We start from the raw sequence: 21,648 nt of genomic DNA, 5'->3' as shown, positions 1-21,648 counted from the left end.
GTGTTATACAGTATGTAAATACCTTCCAGCTCAGGCAGGGCAAGTGAGTAAGGCACGTATTAGAGAAGTTTGCTTCCAAGCAGGGCTGCTCCAAGAGGAGAGCTTTGGGGAGATTGTGCATGTTGCATGGCATCCCAGAGTAGCAAAAGACAGAGGCAGATTCATCTTAGTGCAAGAAGGTATGAAGGAGGAGGAAATCCTTTACTTGGGCTCAAAATAGTGGACTGTGGCTATCTGCATTTCCTAACCAGAAAATCAAAACAAAACAAAACAAAACAAAACAAAACAAAACAAAACAAAACAAAAAAAACCAACACTGAGAAGAAATTGTTTGCTGGGAATGGCCTTGCTGTGATTTTAACAGTGATGCCTACTCAAACTGACAGCTTTGCATGCAAGGGTCATGAAAAGGAATGTCATGATACAGATGATTTTGTCCTAACAATAGAACAGAAAACGCCAAGTGATTCCAAGTAGGCATGAAATGTATAACATTTGTCACTACTGACCAAGGCCAAACAGGAACTCCAAACCGTTGTGCAAAGCCTGTGCATCTTGCTTTTTAATTAGCTGACAAATTAGCTGAAACCAATTACCTATATTGATTAAGGCTAGGAGCAGTTTACTGAGTGCTAACTATATTCCTAAGATAACATCCTCGTTGTCTGAAAAAGCGTTCCCATGGGTCCACAGGGAAGCCATTTCACTTGCTAATCCTACTAGGATTCTCATACTAAAATGAGAATTTTTACAATGCAGGCTCAGGGAAAAATAAAAAGGAGCTGCACTGCAAGCAACAGTTTTAGTTCTACCAGCACAGATCCCTCTTATGTAGCCTCTGTCAAATAGCATGGTAAACTTGATCTTCTGTTATCTTTTTATTCCATAACTCTGGTTTTGCACCCAAAATATGCTGAGGTCCAGCACAATTCACAACAGGAGAAGCCATGGACATTATGAGGTCTGCTGAAACTTTGCTGCTCTTTGACATTTGCCATAATATGGTTCAGATTTACATCTAGATTTGGCTTCTCCCTGCATAGGAACTTCAGATGAGTCTGCAAAATCTACAGCTCACCAATACACTAGAGTTTTTCCACTAAGGTGGCTCATGTGATTTGTACACTCTATTTCTCTGTTTTCCTACTCCTCCCCCTGCCCCCCATGTATGATTTCTGTCTTTATTCCAATATATGGATCTTACTTCAAAAAGATCAGCACAAGGAAGAACTATTTTAAAAAAACAACTCCAAAACACAAAAGAAACCCAAACCAAAAACCCCAAAAGTTTTGAGAGCTTGTTTTTCCAGTTACTAGACACCTGTCATGCATAAGCTGGAGATAAGCAGCTTTCAGTACATTTTCAGTAATTTGGTCCAGCCTCAGAGTGGGCATGGTTACCAGATATGTCTGCTCCAAGGAATCTAGTCCTCTGGCCCAATGTGCTGCCCTCTAGAATAGAGACCAGGAAACCCTAGTGTCTGGGACTGTTAGAAACACACCTGAACCGCAATGTTGCAGTGCCTCCTCTTCATAAAGTTTAACTCTGTCTCTTCCCATGAGTGAAACCCTCCACACTTATTCTGTCTCCATCTCTCTAGGAAGCCTTCTATATTTTTCCTGCAGTTTCACCAGTTCAGTTGCACTATAGGGTATTTCTTTCATTATGATTTCTGGTGCAGCATCAGCTCCCTCATTGTACTGAAATTCCGTTTTAATAAGTGGGCAGAGTTGAGTATCAGTTCTCTCCTCACCTTTAAGCTTTATCCGCTCCATTTTCTCTCAGGGGTAGTGGCTAGCTACTTCCCTGTTAACCATCTGGCATTCTTTAGATAAGCTAGAATACCCACACTCACTTTCAAAATCCTCTTTCTGTGCCTCTGCTAATTCTAACTGCAACCCTTGCTCCCTCATGAAACTGTTACACAGCTGACTTTGCAAACTGTTCATGGCTACCTCTGCTTCCATCTGCTTTTTCCACTCAGCCTCTAATTCTGCTTGTAAGTTCTTAGCCAGCTCTTGTAATGATGCATTCTCCTCTCACTCAGCCTGTTTTACTATACAAGTCCCTCAAGTGGGGTTCAGTATCTGATGTGCAAAGCCAATACACACACAGAGCAGTGGTAGCTCATTTATTACAGGTTTGCAAAGCTGGGTGCTAGATGGTAATTCCACAAAGCTAGCATCATAAACAGGGATTGTTGCCTATTTGTCTGGATACATAATTAGCAAATCTCTGCCTAAACTTACATCAATTGATGCAAAGTTACTTAATATACTTTCTAATGGATAATTAGTCTCTCACTTTCCATGCTAATTAATTTGCATGCGCAGTGTTCCCCTTCTTTTGGGTCGGAGGGTTTCTTGAGTTGGTGGGCCGTGAGTCAGTGGTCATGATCTCCTCTTGCTGCAATTACCTTTCCCCCAGTTTTCACAACTTTTGCTGACTGCATCCTCCTTGGTCAACTGACTAGCCTTCAGTGCCTCTTTGGCCAAGATATTCTCCTTTTATCAGTCTTTTAGCTCCTCTTCAAGGGCACGGTCATTGGTAAGGCATACAGTACTTATACACAATAAGTAAAGACAGTTCATTAAAGGCAATTAATGTATTGTGAGACAGGACCCAGCATGGCAGGAAATTCTGTTTTCTGCTGTATGCCACTGCCGCTCTGCGTCCGCTGAATTCATCCCATCTTTTTCCTAGTTCCTTAGTCACAAACCATTCCTTTAGAGTTGAGACATTCACTTTATGAACAGTTCGTGACACACACACACACATGTATAAATACTTGTATTTTAAGTTCTTAAAAGTCTTCCTAGCTGTGTAATACATTACAGAGTGCCAAAACCAGGGTTTTAGAGGCATCTGGGCAGATAGTTTCAGAGGCATCTAAATTCTCTGGAAGATTTCCTGGTCTAGCGGGAGGTGTCCCTGCCCATGGTATGGGGGTTGGACCAGGTGATCTTTAAGGTCCCTTCTAACCCAATACATTCTATGATTCTATGATTTCAAATTTACAAATGAAGAAAACATTGTTGCAAAATCCTAATAGTCTGATAGAACTCTACACAGAGGAAAAAAATACTCTCCTGCTTTTTATTGTGAGTGTTGGTGACCTTACATGTTAGCACAGTGTACTGAACAAGCTTTTCATAATTCTGAAGCAACAATGACTGATAGACTTGACAGTTCAAAGAAAAATTCCTATAAATAAAACAATAGAATGATACAAGAAGTAAATATAAGGTTTTCCTGACACAGGTGCACACACAGAAAGTTTTACAACTATATGATGCATGCAGGGAGACTAGGGAGGGAGCAGATTAAAACAAGATAAAAACAAGATTAAAACATACTGATAAATTGAATTCAGGGACACTGTGAAATATGTGGTGCTGACGCTTCATTAGCAAGACAGTAATTATGCAATTCCTCTGTTTAATCTTCAAGGTACTGCAAAGCCACTTTCATCTGCAAACTGTTTGCTACTTATGCTGCTGCCACACCAATGATGACTGCAAAGCTATTAGTATTGAAAGTAAGAGCAGCAGACGCATACTATGTATCAAACAGATGCGTGCGCTCTCCGGCAGGAAGCAAGCGCAGAGAGCAAAACAACATGTTTGTGGAGTCTGATCCGACCTCTCTGCAATATTTCAAGTGAGACTTTTTCTGAGCAGCAATGAATACCCTCAGATACTGCTTCTTTGCTGTCCTGATTCTCAGTGTTTCACTTCCACTTGTTTTCTATGCTATTAATTTGCATGCACAAAAATCTCTGAGGAGGCTGAACTTCTCGATGAGTTCAACTTTAGCAGAAGCCTGTAAAGCACTTACTGAGGATAAGGCGCTCTTTCTGAAGGAAAACACCTTAAAAACATCATTCAGAGAATTCGGTTGCATGGAATACATCACGCAGAACCACTACATCACCCGCGCCCTCTCAGCCGAGGAGGCTGCCTTCCCCATCGCCTACGTTATGACCCTGCACAAGGACTTCGAGACCTTCGAGCGGCTCTTCAGGGCGGTGTACATGCCCCAGAATGTCTACTGTGTCCATGTGGACACCAAGGCACCAGCCCCTTTCCATCAGGCAGTGCAACGTCTGGTGGGCTGCTTCCCAAATGCCTTCCTTGCCTCTCGGGCAGAGCGGGTGGTCTACGGTGGTGCCTCTCGCCTGCGGGCTGACCTCCACTGCATGAGAGATCTGCTGGCCTCAGCCGTGCCCTGGCACTACCTGATCAACACCTGCGGCCAGGACTTCCCCTTGAAGACCAACAGGGAGATTGTTCAGCGGCTGAAGGGTCTCGGGGGGAAGAACATCACCCCTGGGGTGCTGCCTCCCCCCCATGTCACTGCACGCACCAAATATGTGCACAGGGAGCAATTGTATTCTCTCTTTTCTTTCATGTTGTGGACATTTGTGCGCAAAGATCCTCCGCCGCACAACTTGACCGTCTATTTTGGCTCTGCATACGTGGCCCTCACCCGGCCTTTTGTAGAGTTTGTGCTTCAGGATCAGCGTGCCATTGATCTGCTGGCCTGGTCTGAGGACACCTACAGCCCTGATGAGCACTTCTGGGTGACGCTCAACAGGATCCCAGGTGAGTACACTTTCACTTTTGTTTTCTGTAGATAGACACAGGTGCACATGTGGGTTCACATGTGGGTGCACAGACACACAGAGACATATATCTGAGGCTGATTTTGACAAAGCCTAGATGAAAAATTTCATTGGTTCAAAATTGATATAGAGACTGATCCATCAAATAAGCTTACTTGCCCTTTTTGGCCACTGAGCAAGAGATGACTGTGCTGTGCAGGATGTGCACTATCAGTCTGCATCTGAGCAGGAAGAAGCTCAAGGGGTCTAAGTTTCATTTGAAATCCTTGGATATTTCACTTTGCTTTTAGAAGAACCTGGTAGGACTTTAGTACTCCTGACTCCCTAGAGCTGCACAGCAGCTCAAAGCAGGGATATGAGGAATGGAAGCAAGGATATATTTATTCTCCTGTATTATTTTCTTCCATCCTTTCCTTACTGTAACATGTGGGAAATGAAGACAGAGAGGCAGAGCATGTCTACTTCAACCTAAGCAGCAGACTACGGGTCCATTTTGCAAGGCCAGTCTGCTTTCAAATTATCACACAACTCTTCCTGAGAATAGTACTTGCTCTGTCGATAACTGTATTATACAACTGGCATGTACAAGATGCATAAGTACTTACTGATTGAGATATTTATGCACATATTATTTGTAGCTGGCAGACTTTTCCAGGAAGCTGGTTGCTGTGATCTTACAGTAGTCCATTGTCTCAGAAGCAATAAACCTGGGACCAGATACATTCTCCACAGTAAGAAAGCTTCATATGGTTGCCATTTGTTGTACTGCACTGTATGGCTTACACAGGCTGTGTATTTTGTTGATTATTTCCATGATCATCACTGTACGCTTTCCAGTGTTGCACATTGGCGTAACATTTTTTTGGTGCTTGTTCTTGTTGCATCCAAAGGAGGAATCTAAAAAAGATGAAATATTTCACAGGAAATACATTTTCTTCCTCTTCCTTTATTCTCTGCCATCACTTTAGGGTGAACAAAAGTGGCCACACAGTTCTGACAGAGGTACTCAGGACTCAGGGCTGCCATTGTCCAGGACTTTGAATCAAAACTTGTAAGCATAGCATGGAAAGTCTCATCTGAATGTATCTGAGTCTATCCAGAGCTCTGAGCAACCCTGGGATGAGAAATCCCTCTCAGTGCATGGAGTGTTAGCCTGGGACTTGGTTCCTGGCTCTAACAAAAGAATCTCTTGGCCAGGTTTGGCCAAGCCACTTTCTTTTAGCTTTTCATGCATACAAAGAGAGATAATAGTGTCACACAGTGGTCCAGGTGTTAGAACAAATAACTGAAGGCCTCCAGGCAAGCAGAGAGATCATTTAAGGACCAGTTTGGATTTACAGCATATCACAGAAGAGCTAAACCAAACAGATACTTGTGGTTTCAGACAGTCATGTTAATGTCAGTTCAGATAAAGTGTAAAAAAGACTGTTTAGTCCCCAGAACTTAAAATAACATGCTGATTAACCAGAGCCATGCAATGAAAACCAAGATTTATTTTCTAGACCATTAAAGTCTAGAGACTTTCAATTCCCATTCAGTTGGTTTTCAAATAGCAGTCTTACCTTTGGTATTTATCTCAGGCCACTTATCTCCCATGTGACTCCTGTGTGACATAAAATTCTTGAAAGTCACTTTTCAGATAAGGAAGAGAAACATGGGGAAATTAAGGGCAAGTATTTGTAAAGTATGTAGGCCTGAAGTGACTGTCCCCAAATTACTTCCCCCAGGTCACACAAGAAGGACACAGCATTACAGTGCAGATTAGTGGTCACATCCCAGGCCAGCAGCATAACCATCCTTCCCCTCTCTGCTCGTACAGAGCAGAAGGAAGTTCTGATCTCCATGGGAAAGGTGTGCACCCACAGACCATGCTACTGACTCCTTCAGGGCAGCCTTACTGAGTTCTCTTCCAAGCCCAAGTCCTGTCCCCACTTTCATGTAATAGGGTCACAGTATATGCATGACTTGGGATACAGGCAGCCTCAGGTGATGATAATCCCCCAGGGTACACACTGGTATGTACATTGACATACACATACATTGGTCCACTAGTAACTTACACATAGTTCAAGTGGGAAAATAAAGGTCAGGAGAAGTGATAGCTGCATTTCTTATTCAGAGACGCCGTCAGACTTTACAAGGCACGTCAGTGCTATTATTTCCCATTAAGAGGAGCAGACAGAAAGGAACAAAATTATATTTCCAGTGTCTTAAACTGCACCATGGGCAGAGCCAGCACTGGAGCGCTGACACCTCATTCCCAGTCCAATGCACTGGATTAAACTGCTTTTTCAGAATTGGCTCACCTGCGGAGTAACAGAGCATGGTTGCACTGTCACTTCTGCACCAGCCCTGTTTCTTTACTAAGAGTGAGAATGCACAAGACAGCTGAGCTCTAATAGCTCATTGTTGCCAAAATAGGAAATTTTCTCCTGTCTCCTGCTCATCCCTTCCTGTTCCCTTCTGCCCACTAGCCCTGTGCCAGCTGCTTTGCCAATTCAACTCACTAGCTCTGAAGAAAAACAATCTACTTTTTTTCTGAGTCTGTGAATTGAATTGCCTCGGTGAAGCATTGAAGTCAGCTCAAAGAAAATCTGGGAGTGAAGATGCAGATGTGAGTAAAAAGAAGAGGAGGAACAGGAGCCTGACCTCCTACTTTCAGTGGTGGTGAGCCATGAGCCTGGCTCAAGCCACCTTGAACAGCACTACCTGCATGCAGGCATTTTTTAAACATCTGAGCTTGGAAGGGTAGGGCCAAAATATTTAAAATCATTACCCAAGCTTTGTCAGTATCAACAATTTCTGTACAATTTTCATCCCAATAAAGACAAAAGATATATTTGAGAAATCCAACAGTGCTAGTTGAATGTATTTTTATTGTTGCATTTAAGACATATTTCTAGGAAATGAGGATACAGAGATATAACCTTTAACTTTAAAGTCCCATGCGTTATATCACCCTTACAAACTTTGCCTGTCTAAAACCCATGTGCTCAGGTCTTTTTGCTAAAGCTTTTACCTATAGGAAGTCCTTTTACATTGATCACAAGGAAACAAGCCACAGCTTTTTCTGTTTTAATCTTCAAGATTACACAATGCACATTTCAACTGACAAGTAAGCTATAAGGAAATGTTCAAGAGAGCATCCTCAAAGCCAAAATAAATGCATTTAAAGACTATCCCATAGTCTGAAGAACAAACATAATCTGTTTGCCACAGGTAGTTTACTGCAATAGCCTGTAAAAATAGCATGTTTTCTATTTCGGCATTTCTGCTAGGTGCTGCTGGCATCAGGTTAATCTATAGAGAGGATTCTTCTGTACTAAATGATCTGGGTTAACACCAGTTTGGAAAATGTCAGAGTTTATTTGCAATCAATCCTTGCCCTGAATCACTACATAGTCCTATAAACTGCTATGCTGGCAGGACTGAAAGGGCGTGGTGGTTCTGAGAATGAACAGCCAGGATGTTTCAAGGACAGGGAATCACTTTCCAGAGGCCAGCAGTAAGTATTTAGGTAAACGGCTCATCTCCCAGAGCACTTTAACCACCATCCTCATTCCTTCTTTTAACACTGTGGCTGAACGCATATGTGCACCTGCAAAGCAAGTCTCTTTCCTACTCCCCTGCAACTACCTGATTTCCAAGTTTCTTGTTCAGGTTTCATTTTAGGGAATTTCTCCCAGTTTCAGACATACCAAGAAGGTCCTATTTTATCCAGACCAGGGAGCTCATCACACTGCACTTACTATGTGAGGTCTTTCCTGCAGTCTCTCTTGACTGTCTCTTGGCAAGTTGGCCTCGGTCCTCTCCGCCCTGTTACAAAGAGAGTAGAACTGTTACTGAAGCTTGGGAAATCCACCTGAGTCATTGCCTCTTTCACCGTTCTTATCCTTCCCGTGTCCAGCTACTCTGTGTGGCAGCTGTTCTCAGGGAACAACTCTTCTGAGAATACGCTGGAAAGGCAGAGTGGAGTGTTGCATTGCAATATCCAAACTGGCCGAATACTACAAGCATAGTAGGTATAACAAGAAACACAGATATCACCAGGAGAAATCGGGTTTTGCACCTGCATTCTGATGCTTTTGGGGAAGGATTATTCCTAGCAGGCTGCTGTGCCCTGAGGTTCACTGTGCATCTCCATGAAAATTGCATCAGCACATCTGAGAAGCCTGTGCACAGCCACAAACACAAGGAACAAGAACTTCAGGAATAAGTTTCATCTGGCGTTGCCACTGAGGGAAACAGATAAGGAATCATTGCCAAGCAACTAGCCGGCATGCCTCCAAAAGGCACCACGTTGCTGCAGAGACAGAGCACAGCCCTCTGGATGCAGGCTTTGCTCAGACATGTTTGCTTTTCTGATTGTAATTACACAATTAATATTTTAGTTGGGAGCAGAAGTGTTCTTCTGAAGCGCTTTCCCTCCAACTGTTCCCTCCTTCAGCACACCAGTTTTATTAAGCAATTAATGATTTTAGTGTGTGAGATTCCTTCTCTGGTGGCACCAGACCAGAAGGTGTGTATTAGCAGCACATCTACTGCACTGCAGCAGCTAAGGCTGATACAGGGGTCTGAATCGGGAAACAGCTGCTACCACTGCCAAGCACAGTCGTAGTCCCAAAGCGCACACCAGCAACTGTGTGCCAGTAGAAGATTCCAAAGCGCCAACGGCTCACGTTACGTAAGTAGCTAGGTGATGCCTTGCTCTCCATGTTTTGCCATTTTTCCCGTGCTGAACTTCTTTGTTCAGCTTATTTGTTTTCCAATGTTCCTCTTTTCTGTTGCTTTCCTTGTTTAATGGTAAGTGCAGGAGATTGCAAGTTCTGGCACTCATTCCTGGATATCACAAGCCACCCCCCGTCCCCCTGCCAAGAGAACACTCGCATCCAGGCACACTAGTTTTTCTACCTCACCCCAATCCCTATACCAATGTCTCCAACTCAGAGGCATATATGGCAGGGCAGAGGTGGGCCACACTAGGCTACAGAGGGATCACTTGTCCAGGGCATCTGTCTCAGTTTTGCACAGATGCAATGAGTACAGCATGACCATGATAAGAGCTGTTAATCTTTAGCAGTCCCCTCAGGCTATGAGTTGCAAGGGAAAGTTTCCATGTAGTAACTGGCTATTACAGAAATCACCCACTCATTCCCTGTCCAGTTATGTTCTGGCAACTGAGCAAGGTTCTAGATGCATCTTGCCATGCTAGAGCAGCCCTTCTAAGCTTCCATGAAAATACTCTAACTCATGGATCCTTTCTGTTTCCCAAAATGCTGGTGATGTAGCAATAGTGCCATGCTCAGCAATTCTTGAGTTTCTGTCATGATAGAGTGCAAAAGCTACAGTTCTGAGGTGGTTTGCTCTTACATGGAGTGCAAGCTGGTTAGCAGCCATGCCAGCTGTTAGCCACAGTAACGCACCTCTCTTCTCTGCTCTCATCCTGGCCAGCGCTAAATTCACCTGGCCACCCATAGAGAGCATGATCCTGCCTCTAGGATGTGCCCAGGTCATGCACATCCCTCCACAGAGATCAGGAGTAGCACTTGTCGACCTCGGCCTCTTTGAGTGAGCTTCTTTCTCCTGTGGCTGCTGATCTGACATGGAAATTAGGAACTGACATGGAAGATGGTTTTACATTCTAGCTCGTGCCTGTTTCTCCAAGGATTCTAGCTTCTGACTTCTTTTGCAGGGATTCACCCCAGTGTGTGCCTACCACAATTCTAAGTGTTGTTGACACAGTTCTATATTGTGTCTAAGTGCAAAGACTCAGAATCCCCTTATCTCTCTCTGAGCAGGATGAAGGTAACTAACATATTTCTTCATTTTGTAAGTGATCAGGAAGGAATGAAAATGATGGATAATTTTGTTTCCAAGTGAAGCGTTCAGCCACTACCAAACTTTGAAAATGTATCTGCTCCTTCCTAATGGTAATTCCTCAGCTGGGAGCTGAATGGTAGACATTAAAATAAGGAAGACAGCTGGCATACAGTATGTCTCAGGTAATGGCAGATATGTGATGGGTAATGCTGTGACTCAAGCTAGTATGCTCTCAAGATGGGAGTTGTCCTTGTCAAAATTTTACTGCTGTTTATCTGAAGCAGTAACTTCACATCCAACTGAGAGCTGGTGGCTCTCAAGGAACATCTCATTCACATGCCTTGGATGTGGGTGTGAGATACAAGACTAATATCAGAAAATTCTGAGTAGCATTGCTAGCACATTGATCAATCAGATTAGTCAATTCCTTATTTTTAAGTTTTTATATGACTCTTTGCTTGTACAAAGAGACACCTTTCCCCATCCCACCTGCCCCTAAGATATTTTAGCTTGCACTGGACTTCTTGCTGCAGCAACTTATTAATTCATAACTACTTTGGTAACTCTCCATCCCCCTGTTGTTTGTAGACAGGCTCTTGGACCAACCTTCTCTGTAACACACACTCTATATTCATATGCACCACTGCATTTCTGTTGAGTCTGTTAAAAATGTTCCTTTCTTTGTTCTAGAAAAAAGGTATTTTGTACCTCTGTCTGTATTATTACTCATATAAATAATCCTTGCTCTTTTGTTCTTATTCTCCATTTTGATGAAACTTCCTGATTGAGCAAGAACTTCTCATAGAAATAACTATTTAAAAAAAGGGATTTTCCTGTGACTTATTGAGTCTCATGCCTGTAAAGCTGTTGTAATCTCAACATCAAAAACCTCTTTTTGCAAAACCTGCTTAATGGAAGGTGTGGCAATGCAGTTGCAGCAATCACAAAAACACCCTCTTCATAGCAGAATTTCCTGAAAAATTACTCTTCTCCTCTCTCCACCATTCTGACATTATATTTAATCTGAGAAGGTATAACTTAAAGCAAGGTTTAGTCTGTGCAATTTGCAGCCATTGGAATTTAAGTGTTGCTTTCAAAAGGAGCATTACTTTGCTTCACAACAAATTGTGTGCTGCTCACTAGAACACTACTTCGTGATAACGGGACAAGTAAGCGTATGTCTTCAAGAAGATCTTTTGAAAAGCCACAGCTAACAACTGGACTTGGACTCCTTTGCTTCATTCTCCTGTCTTGAAAGAAAATCTCTTCTTCTGAGGACTTCCCCATATATTTAGCAGCCACCACTCTCTCCCATGGACAGGTGGGAGAACTTGTCTCACAGGACAAACAAGAAAACAGACAAACTAGGATTTCAGAGAAAATCATTCTTGCATGCTGTCTTATGATCCTGGTCAAATAAATTCTTGTTGCTGTACAGGATTAAGAGATGACCATTTCCATCCTACCGGCATTTGCTCATCAGCTTTTCTTCATCCACCTAATACTGACAAGTTAACTTTTTTCTTCCTACTGCAGTTCTGTAAAATGACAGAAGTTGAAAAAAAAACCCAAATCAAACCCAATTTAATGTTGAAGAACTGAGAAGTTACTAAAATAGATTGGATGAACCTGAGAGTGAAGCCCTGTGTCTATGAGTGGGACTTCTCATGCAGCTAGGAGTGTTGCTAGTGTGGTGGCCAGCATGAGAAGGCACAGCTGTCCTGCGGGGCACTATCTTGTCCTCCTCTTGTCCTCCCTTGTCCCCAGCACCACCAGCACTAGCCTCGGGGCTCTATCTGGAAACTTGCCCTGAAGGCGGCAGATGCAGGGAGCACCCTGAGGCTCTGGGCCAGCTGTGGGTGGTGGTGACTGCCCTTCGCTTCCCAAGGGCGGGAGGTGTGCGTTTCATGGGTCAGCCTCACATTTGTGTCTTTTCAGCCTGAGACCACCAGTGTGGTGCCAGCCAGGCCAGGGATAGGCCAAGGCTGATGGTGTGGGCCATGAGATGGCGGCGGACTGTGTGGCTGCTAGTGGCCACCATGGTGTTGCTGGGCACTGCTGTGTGGCTGCAGCAGAGCGGGTGACAAGTGGTGGGCAGCGGGGGCTCCTCAGAGGCAACGGCTCTGGAGCGAGCGTGTGGCACACTGCTAGCTGGGCACCAGGTATTCAGCACCAGAAGCAGCCTCTTGCAGTGCTTATATGTCCTGCAGTCACTACATCACCTGTGCCCTCTCGGCAGAGAAGACAGCCTTCCCTGTCACCTATGTCGTGACCCTGTAGAAGGAGTTTGAGACCTTTGGGTGACTCTTCAGGGTGGTGTACGTGCCCCAACATGTCCACTGCATCCATGTAGATGCCAAGGCTCCAGTTCCCTTCCATCAGGCAGTGTGGCACCTGGTGGGCTGCATCTCCAAAACCTTCCTTGCCTCCAAGGTGGAGCAGTTGCTCTATGGCAGAGTCAACTTGCCCATTGCCTGGTGCCAGCTCTTTCTGGTTGGTGACCACCACTGCTCACCTCTCCAGCTGTGGCTCTTGGTGGTGCCCACCAGGGCATTGTTGCTACTTTCATTGTTTCATAACATCCAGGCAGGTGACAGCCCATGTTGGTGCCACTGATGGAAGGAAGGAAGTCATTCAGATCCTCCTTGAGTCTGATGCTCTGGCCTCTGAGCTGTCTTCTAGTGGGAACAACACCCATGACTGGGTAAGGGAGGTCCCCAGGGATGGTGGGCTTTGCAGTGTCATGGGCTCAGGGCCACCACATGCTTCCTGCTTAGCTGCTCTGCCTCAAGAAGACTCAGGGATGCAGCTTGGCATCCACTTGGCTTTCACCCTCTTCGGCCATACTGGCTCACTAATCTCATGTGTACTTCCTTGTACCATCTTGCTTCTCCAAAAGCCACCAAAGGAGTTTGTGAATTTCCAGATTCCTCTCATACACTCCTGGGCTGCATGCCTTCACTTGTAGGGGAGAGGGTATGCTCTTGCCCACCTACACATGACCCATTCCAAGCCCTGTGTGTTTCCTAAACATAAATACATAGCCCCAAAGTCCAGTGAAAGTTATGGTTGACTTCAACCAGGTCTTGCAGAAAAATATTCCCAAAGATTATATGTATGCCATTTCAGGCAGATTTCTGAAGCACAAACTCTAGTGCACCAGCTTATAAAATGCTGGAGAAGAGCTTGGATCAGGTAGTGGCATAGAAATGTAAAGAATTTGTCTCCTTCCCTAGAAAGAGATGCTGATGAGGAAGCACATTCTGCTTAGGAGACTGATGAAGACAACTCTGTTGGCACCTAGGTTTTAATCAATGTGTTGGCTGGGACTTGGAAAGTCAAGGCAAATCAGGCAGCCTTTTATCCTGCAAGATTTCTAGCCCAGTGTCAGTTTATGTGCACATTACAGAAAGGCTGACATGGTGGCTTATTTTGTGCAAGCTGCAGATGTTGTCTGCATAATACATGGTAGTGATGCAAGGAGGAAAGGGAGTGGGCTACCTCTTGGAGCCAACGCATGCAGATCAATTCTCACTGGAATTGCAATGCCAAAAAAATAGGAAGGGCTTAGCAGAGAAGGAGGTTGTGTTGCCTTTGTCTTGTGGATGAGGTTCAGCCTCTGAAGCAGTGTTTTACCTGCCTCTAAAACTCTGCCACCAAAGGAAGACATGACATTTAAGGCATTGGAGGGGTTGGTCTGTCTTTCCAATCACTTGTGACTGTCTTCACACTCAAGTGGTGCCATTCTGGTGGTGGCTGTTCCCAAGACCTGGTGGTGGCAAACTCATTTCCAGGGTAGTGCTCAGGGGACAAAATTCTGCTAACCTCAATGGCGTGGGAGATGAGAGCTGGACAGAAGTAGAGTGAGCAACTCATGTCAAAGTTTGTATGAACTTTCACTATCAGCAGCATTTTTCAGACAAACTTTATAAGAACAGGTCCCCAGAAAAGCTTCTGAGTCTGAAACCAGTCACTCAAACAGATATTTAAAGGAAAACATGTTAAATCCACATTTTTTTTCTCAGAGCTACACTTTCCCACTCTTTAATTAACTTACAGAAATGCCTAGTTTACTCAATTTTGGGGATGGTGAATAATGTGAAGTCAGTAGTTTTGTATTCCTGGAAGGTAGTGCCTTCCAGTATTTTTGTGGATGTTCTGAAGCTGTTCCTGTTTTGTCATTCATTTCTGCTTTCCCACTCTGTCAGCATTTTCCAAATCTTTCCACACACCTCATTTACAGTCATCTGTTATGAACAGGTTTTTAATTTGGGATGGTAATGCACATTCTATGCCATTTAAAGTGTTTATCCCCTGTAATCACTGTCTCTTTTTGTCTTTTATAAAGTGTTATCTTCAGCTTAATGCTTTATGTGGAAGAGTAACTTTTTCTGCATTTTCCCCAAGACAAAACCACACTTTCTGGCATGTTATTTTATTTGATAATGGCTCAATATACAGAGGAGGAGAAATAAAGTAATGAAATTTTGGTTATAGCTGCCACATATCTCTGTTTATGGCAAAGTGCTATGTTGGTTCTGCTGATGGATCATACAGTCTTTTTACGTCTGATATAAAAGTCATGACTCGGTATTTGCAAACAACCATCCATACTTACCAGGAACAAGCTATCCTTAAAAACACAGAACAAAGCAAGCAAACAGAAAAAACCTTGACATTTAACATTTATCCCATCCAATTTCTCAAAAAAAAAACCCTCCCCAAATCCAACCCCCCAACATTATACATTGCCTTTAGCGTCTCGTTTGTCCTTCAATGCACTTCTCCTCAATCTCAGTCTTTTCCTTAGTTTTCAGCTTCATTAGGAGAAAGCAGAAATAACATCTATGTTTTTCTATCTGCTGGTGTGCATGTTGACTCCCCACACGTTGCCTGTTCTTCTTTTTGATAGCTCCGGTAGAGCATCAGTTGTTGCTTGCTGTGCAGGAAAGAATAAAAGATGGTTAGTTTTTTCCAAGCAGGCAAATAAGTTCTATACAAGTGTTTGTGCTACTGTGAGAAATTGAGGCATTTCCAGCTTTTCTGAACAAAGTCGTTTGCACATCGGGTGGCAGTTATACAGTCTGTATTATTTTTTGTTCTTCAACAACCAATTGAGCAGATACAAAAGATAAAATTTACTGAAAGGGATGAGTTCATAGGAAACTTCTATTATTTTATACCTTTAGGTTTGTTTGGTTGGTTTGATTTGGTTTGGGGTTTCCCCCCCCCCCCCCGTATTCTGAATACAGTTTTAGGAAGTACTTCAGTGAACTTCTTTCACTGAATTGAATATGATACTGCAGTACAGATCAGGCACAGAGGTTTTCCTAGCTGTACCTACCTGATCAGCTTTTGCTTTCAAAGGCAAAGACTTCATCCCATGGCCATGATCTGCTATAGTTACTTCCTTGCACTGAAGATACCAAAAATTCCCTTGACTCACAGCAGCTGCCTACACATCGCATACAGGTTGCCTGTTTACTCTTCAGCAAATACTGTGTGCTCAGCATTTCTCCCTCAATTACTCAAAATGAATGTTTGCCAGGTTTTAGCAGGACTTGATAATTTACTGACAAGGAGAGGTCCTCTTACCAGTTTATCTTCTAGCTAGGTCCTGTGATCTGCCTAGACTAATACATATTATTATATAACATTATGGGTTATAATTTGGTTTCAGCAACTCCATCCAGTTATGAATGAATTCAATTTGTTCTGTTAGCTTTTTTCTTAAAAAAAAACAACAAACCACTAAATTCATGTGAAGGTACTAGGTGTTGGTGGCCCAGTGCCCTTGGAGGGCAGTGCTGGTTGGGAAGGTGACATGAGTGATGGTACTGCATACAGTATCATGCTGAGGCTGTCACAAAAGAGGGATTTTATTTCTCAAGTGAAATGTTTAGATCTCTTGGGCTGACATCTTGTTTATATCATGAAAGCTACTTTCAAGGAAGAAACTTGACAACAAGGTTAGCAGCCAGCCTTCTTTTGATGCATATCCCTACGAATTTCATACCAGTTCTGTGGAGAAAGCTCCCAGAGAGTGGACATAAACCTGAACACATAGCTGTTAGAATAACTAAATATTTGATTTGCTGCTATCTAATTGCAGGTGTCCCAGGGTCCATGCCCAATGCATCATGGGAAGGCGACCTGAAAGCAGTGAAGTGGATTGATATGGAAGAGAGCCATGGAGGCTGTCATGGTAATGTGCACATTTTTCTCTATTTCTTCTTCCCGTTCATATAGTGAAAAACACTCAACCTGTTCCTGTACTCCTACAGCTTCTAAGCATAATGTGAGACAGTCTGTAGATAGCACCGCATTGGAAAGAAGACATTAAAAAGGGGTCATCTCCTTCATAGTCCATATCTGAATGATAGTAGCCACATAAACAGTGATAAAGCTGGATCAGTTGCTTATTCATCAGGAATGTCATAGAATATATCAACCTTGGAAAGGGGGCATTTGTCAGTGCTTAGGGCTCACAGGAGTTAGCTGATGATTTTCTTGAAGGCTTTGAGGGAATTTTCTCCCAGGTGAGAGGGAATAGCCCACATGTACTTCCCATGCTGGGATGCAGATGCTCTAGAGCCAGCAGCAGTGTGCAGGGCAGGTGTCCTACATGAGCTCAGACAAATCTCAGCTCTCTGCTGGGCACTGATGTCTGCCAGACCTACAGCTGATGAGGAACCTAAGAAGCTACGAGCTGATGGTGATGGTTGCACTTTGAGTTTTCCTATGTCATGTCACTTCATGATGTGACATTAGCAGTAGAAAACTTTCTACGGCACACTTGATTTTTTCAGTCATTGCTTTTTATATTGCATGCTGCTGCTACTTGTGACATATCCAAATGAGATGAGAAAGGGAATGCCAAAATGTTAATAATATAATTTTTATTTAAAGAATTCTTAATTCATAACATAAGCATTTGAATTGAGGAGAAAAATTTTGAGACTTTCAGTCAGCTTCAGTTAAAACAGTTTCACATTGGCATTGCAACAGCTACATTGCAATCAGTGAAATTACACTATCACCCAGAATTAGTTAGTGTAAAATCTAATATGAGTAAAAGTTTCAGTTTCTTCTCACTGATAGAAGGAAATTCCCCTCTGATGATAAATTCTCCTTTGTCTGAGAAAGAGTTTCAAGTAGTAACACTTCTTTTCTGAGCTATCTCCATATTTTGCTCATTATCTATTCTGAAGTAACTTTCTTCATTTCATCCCATTATTCATACTTATTCCTATTGCATGTCCAGTAGGCCTTTTAGCATGTTTGTTGTGTAGGTGATTATTTTTAGTGGCTTTGCAGATAAAACTTATCAAAAAGAATGATTTGGATCCTTGATTCTGACACTGCTTTTTTTCTTTTGGCAGGCCATTACGTCAGAGGCATCTGTGTATATGGAACAGGTGACCTCAAGTGGCTTTTTAACTCCACCTGTATGTTTGCAAATAAGTTTGAGCTTAAAACATACCCCCTGACTGTGGAGTGCCTGGAGCTGAGGCATCGGCAGAGAACCTTGTCCCAGAGTGAGGTTCAGGTGGAACCCCACTGGTATTTTTAGCTCGCAAAACCCCAGACTACAACATCAATAAAAGCAGTCAAGAGAACAGTAGTAACCGTCTTAATTTCTGCTGTGCCAGAAACATAAACTCATGAGACAGGTTTATGTAGGATGTTCTGCAGATGCATCTTGAGTTGGCTTATCTCACACTGCCTGCAAATCTCACCTTCCACTTAACACTCAGAGGCCAAAGTGCAAGAGATCCAAAAAAGAGACACCAGGACAAAGCTTCTCTTGTAGCTGGAGGACCTTTGCATTTCTGCCATTTTTAATGAGCTGTTTTCCGGTTCCAGCTTTTATCTTGCTCTGCTGTCTTTGCTATTTTTTCTATAAAATTATATACTGAGTCACTCATGCCTGGCATTCTTGTGTCTAAAAGATGAGTGTGCACATTGGTAAGCAAAAAGGTAATGAGCTACAGTCAGCAAGATCTCAAAAGCAGGAACACAACCGGTGGCTGTACATACAGATACCATTTTGTCAAAGATACTGATAATTTACTGCAGAGAACCAACGGGAAAGCACTGGAATGGAAAGAAAGATGCTACACTTTCCAGATCTTACTTGTTCTTTAAATATCTGTTGAGACAAAGTTTGTAAGACAAAACAGCATCTTTTACTAGATCAGTGAGTGTGGTTAGGAAAATTAGATAGACCTTCAAGCATAGGAGCCCTTCTTCATGTCTGGAAAATCAAGGGCTTGCATATTTGTCGTTCTTGGCCAACTAATAGGAAATTTAAAAACCTCTCTTCATGCAGATTTTGGCCCATCAGTGGTCTTAGATGACCACATGAAAGGACACGGAGAGAGGGAAAGTGGGTAAGGATGTAGCAAGTTAAATATTTTCAGGACTGAAAGACCAGTAACTGATCTTTGGCAACAACTCAGTAACTCTATGTCATATTTTGATATGGCAGGAGCTTTCTTCCCAAGTTTACTTATTTTCTTCTTAACATAATGGTTAATGCATGTAGTAAACCTTAGGGTTCACTTCATCACAGCCCTATTTTTATTCCCCAATATCAGCCACTAGAGGGAGGCCATCAAATGTATGAGCTGATTTTCTCTTCCCAAGCTACATAATCCTCACAACAGACTAGGCATCCTGCAGAGAAAAAGATCAGTGCTCGGGAATATTTTAGTATGACAAACAGAAGGTAAAAATTATGGGTGTTGGACATTGTGTCCTAAAAAACAAAACAAGGAAGCAAAACTATGAGTGCTTTGTCCTGTATCTAGGATGGTTGAATTTACGTGGCTTTTTAGCAGCAGTGTTGAGAGACCAAGTTAGCAGTATGGAGGCAGTATAAATTGGGATGCCTGAATTTAAGGAGACTGTGTGCTGCTCTCCTGTCCCTCTTCTAAACAAGCAAAGATGTCTCAAAGATTATCTCTTGAATAACAGCCTTTTATTATCAACTTTATTAAACCATTACTAATTGCAGGGTCTTTTAGTACACTGGATTGCAACCTGCAGCAGTTCAGAAATGACAACACATCATATTCAGACATCCTGAACCACGGCTGGTACCCCCTAGGGAAGAGTCTGAACAGGCAGGATCTGCCTCAATCAGCTTATTCTGCATTTATAGCGGCCAACACCTAATAGTGCCGATTGCTGCAGAAAGGCAATGAGAATTTATCTCCAGAGCAGAACTCTGGTGGAAATCCTGTTCAGTTTTTTGGGGAGCGGAGAAGAAGAGGGCTCTTCTCGTTTGCTGCTGTGGCAGCAGCTGAAGAAAGTAGTATGTCAGCAAGTAGCTCTTTTCATAAAGTAGTTTTAGGGTGTCCAATTTGAGAGGTCTGGAACCAGGTGCCCCTTTGTTTTATCAAGTTGAATTATATCACAGATTGAAAGGTCCCAAATAAAATAAAGGCCTCCTCACCATTTTATGTGACTATTTAAAGTATCACAGAGTACAAGCTTAATTACATTTCACAGTTCAGACTCCACAGGCAAATGGCAAAATATCACCGAACAGCAAAAACAATTTTCTTGGTACTTTGAAACCATGGATATAAAAGGATGTTGCACTCTGAGCCTGAACAAATACAGATATTTTAAGATTGGATTGTATTACCTTTTTAAGTGAGAACCCAGAAAAACATCAGAGCTGGTTTGACTATTGAGAGACCTACATTTCCATCCAGCCGTGATTTAGAGGGCTATTTTTTCATGACTGCTACTCCATGTTATGTTTTCCTCGACGTCAATTAATTTGTTTACATTGTGTGCCTGACTTTGGGGTGCAACACCTGCTTCACCAGCCACTTCTTTCTTTTTTCAAAGAAAAAACATCACAGTTAATCACCATTTGTGAAGTGATGTGGAAAGAAAAGAGGGAACAGAACAACATTCGGCAGCCAATCTCAAGAAATGCATCTGGGCCAATGTGACCTAACAGTATTAGCAGTACTTGGAATAGCAGTAAAGATGAAAAACTGGAGATGGCGACTGGTAGGAAGGACACTATGGAGGGTTAGGGTCCTGTGCACAACAGTAACAACAGTGATTCAGTTCAGCAACTGTGGTGAACCTCTGTAGAGCAAGCTCACTCTCTGAGTAACCCACATCTGTACCTGAAGCTGACAGAGCTGGGGCACATAAAGCACTTGCTCTCTTTAAAGGGTTTTCCAAGTGGGTCAGACTTTCCACTGCCGTAAGTTTGACTTGACTTGCCTACACAATCCACTGGATGCCTTTCTGCTTATTGATATCCTAATGACTTGCATATGCCTCGCCCAAGGAGCCAAAATATCACAATAAGATTTAAGGCATGTGCAACTGCAGCCTCTTGACTCAGCAGACAGTGAAACAAGCATGGGAACAGGCAGCACAGGGAAGCCATGCTAGAGGGGCTCAGAACCCCACCAGACAAAGCTCTGAAGTCATAACAAGTACATCTGCATGGGCTGTCATCACTTTGGGGTCACATGTTAGGATTCATGCCTATGAATGAAAATCATCAGTCCTCTTTCTTTGTTCCTAACATTAAGGACCTTTTTACACATCATATGATGCTGTATGAGCAGCTCCAAGACCCTGGAATCTTCTGTGCCTGTTCTAAATACTGCAGCATTTTTCCTTCATTCCCTAGCATTTAAATATTCAGTATATTAAAAAAATAAGTGAGAGAAGCAGTATGAATTCATCTTTCATCACTTCATACATAAGGTGGAGAGGAAGAGGACATCTGGAGGAGCTAGCATTGCACTTTCTGTCAGTGGTAGGGGAGAAACATCACCATTGCTTCACCCCTTGCTTGCTATCATCTTAGCCTAAGGCAAATCTTGGACTCATTATCAGCGTTTGTTTAACTTGTGTGTTAATGCAAGTAGGTAATTCTGCAAGAAATGGGGTACTCTGCTTTGTGGTTCTACAACACAGTAGTTGGGCTTGCAATGGAACATAGAGCTGACAGGGCTGGTGCTTGCCAAGTTTCAAATTAAAGGAGACTTTCTCCTACAGGGTTTGAAAGTATCTGTTGGATGGGGGAGTTTCTTCCCAAGTTTTTGTCTTCCTCAGACACACTATTTCTTCAGGTCCAGCAGGCACCATCAGGTGCTCATTTTCCACCCTGCAGCTCAGCACCATGAGGTTAATGACATGGGATGGAATAGAAAAATTC

General features: G+C 42.9%; 1 protein-coding gene across 1 annotated transcript; it reads left to right on the top strand.

The window, feature by feature from the left end:
• Positions 1-3,683: 3,683 nt before the first annotated feature.
• Positions 3,684-18,018, top strand: GCNT2 (glucosaminyl (N-acetyl) transferase 2, I-branching enzyme (I blood group)). Its single transcript, XM_010188249.1, has 3 exons — positions 3,684-4,605; positions 16,558-16,650; positions 17,828-18,018. The coding sequence occupies exons 1-3, from the start codon at positions 3,684-3,686 to the stop codon at positions 18,016-18,018; spliced, it is 1,206 nt and encodes a 401-aa protein (XP_010186551.1).
• Positions 18,019-21,648: the final 3,630 nt, after the last annotated feature.

Source organism: Mesitornis unicolor, unplaced genomic scaffold (assembly GCF_000695765.1).
Source record: "Mesitornis unicolor isolate BGI_N332 unplaced genomic scaffold, ASM69576v1 scaffold12817, whole genome shotgun sequence".
Lineage (NCBI taxonomy): Eukaryota > Metazoa > Chordata > Aves > Mesitornithiformes > Mesitornithidae > Mesitornis > Mesitornis unicolor.
The sequence above is the reverse complement of the archived record's forward strand: the minus strand, read 5'-3'. Positions and strand labels throughout refer to the sequence as shown.

What these genes read in the sequence shown, in the direction of transcription:
- GCNT2 (XM_010188249.1), top strand. Translation starts at nt 3,684, where the DNA reads ATGAATACCCTCAGATACTGCTTCTTTGCTGTCCTGATTCTCAGTGTT. An exon ending in GACGCTCAACAGGATCCCAG is followed by an intron (nt 4,606 to 16,557) that starts GTGAGTACACTT and finishes ATCTAATTGCAG; the next exon opens with GTGTCCCAGGGTCCATGCCC. An exon ending in GAGCCATGGAGGCTGTCATG is followed by an intron (nt 16,651 to 17,827) that starts GTAATGTGCACA and finishes TTCTTTTGGCAG; the next exon opens with GCCATTACGTCAGAGGCATC.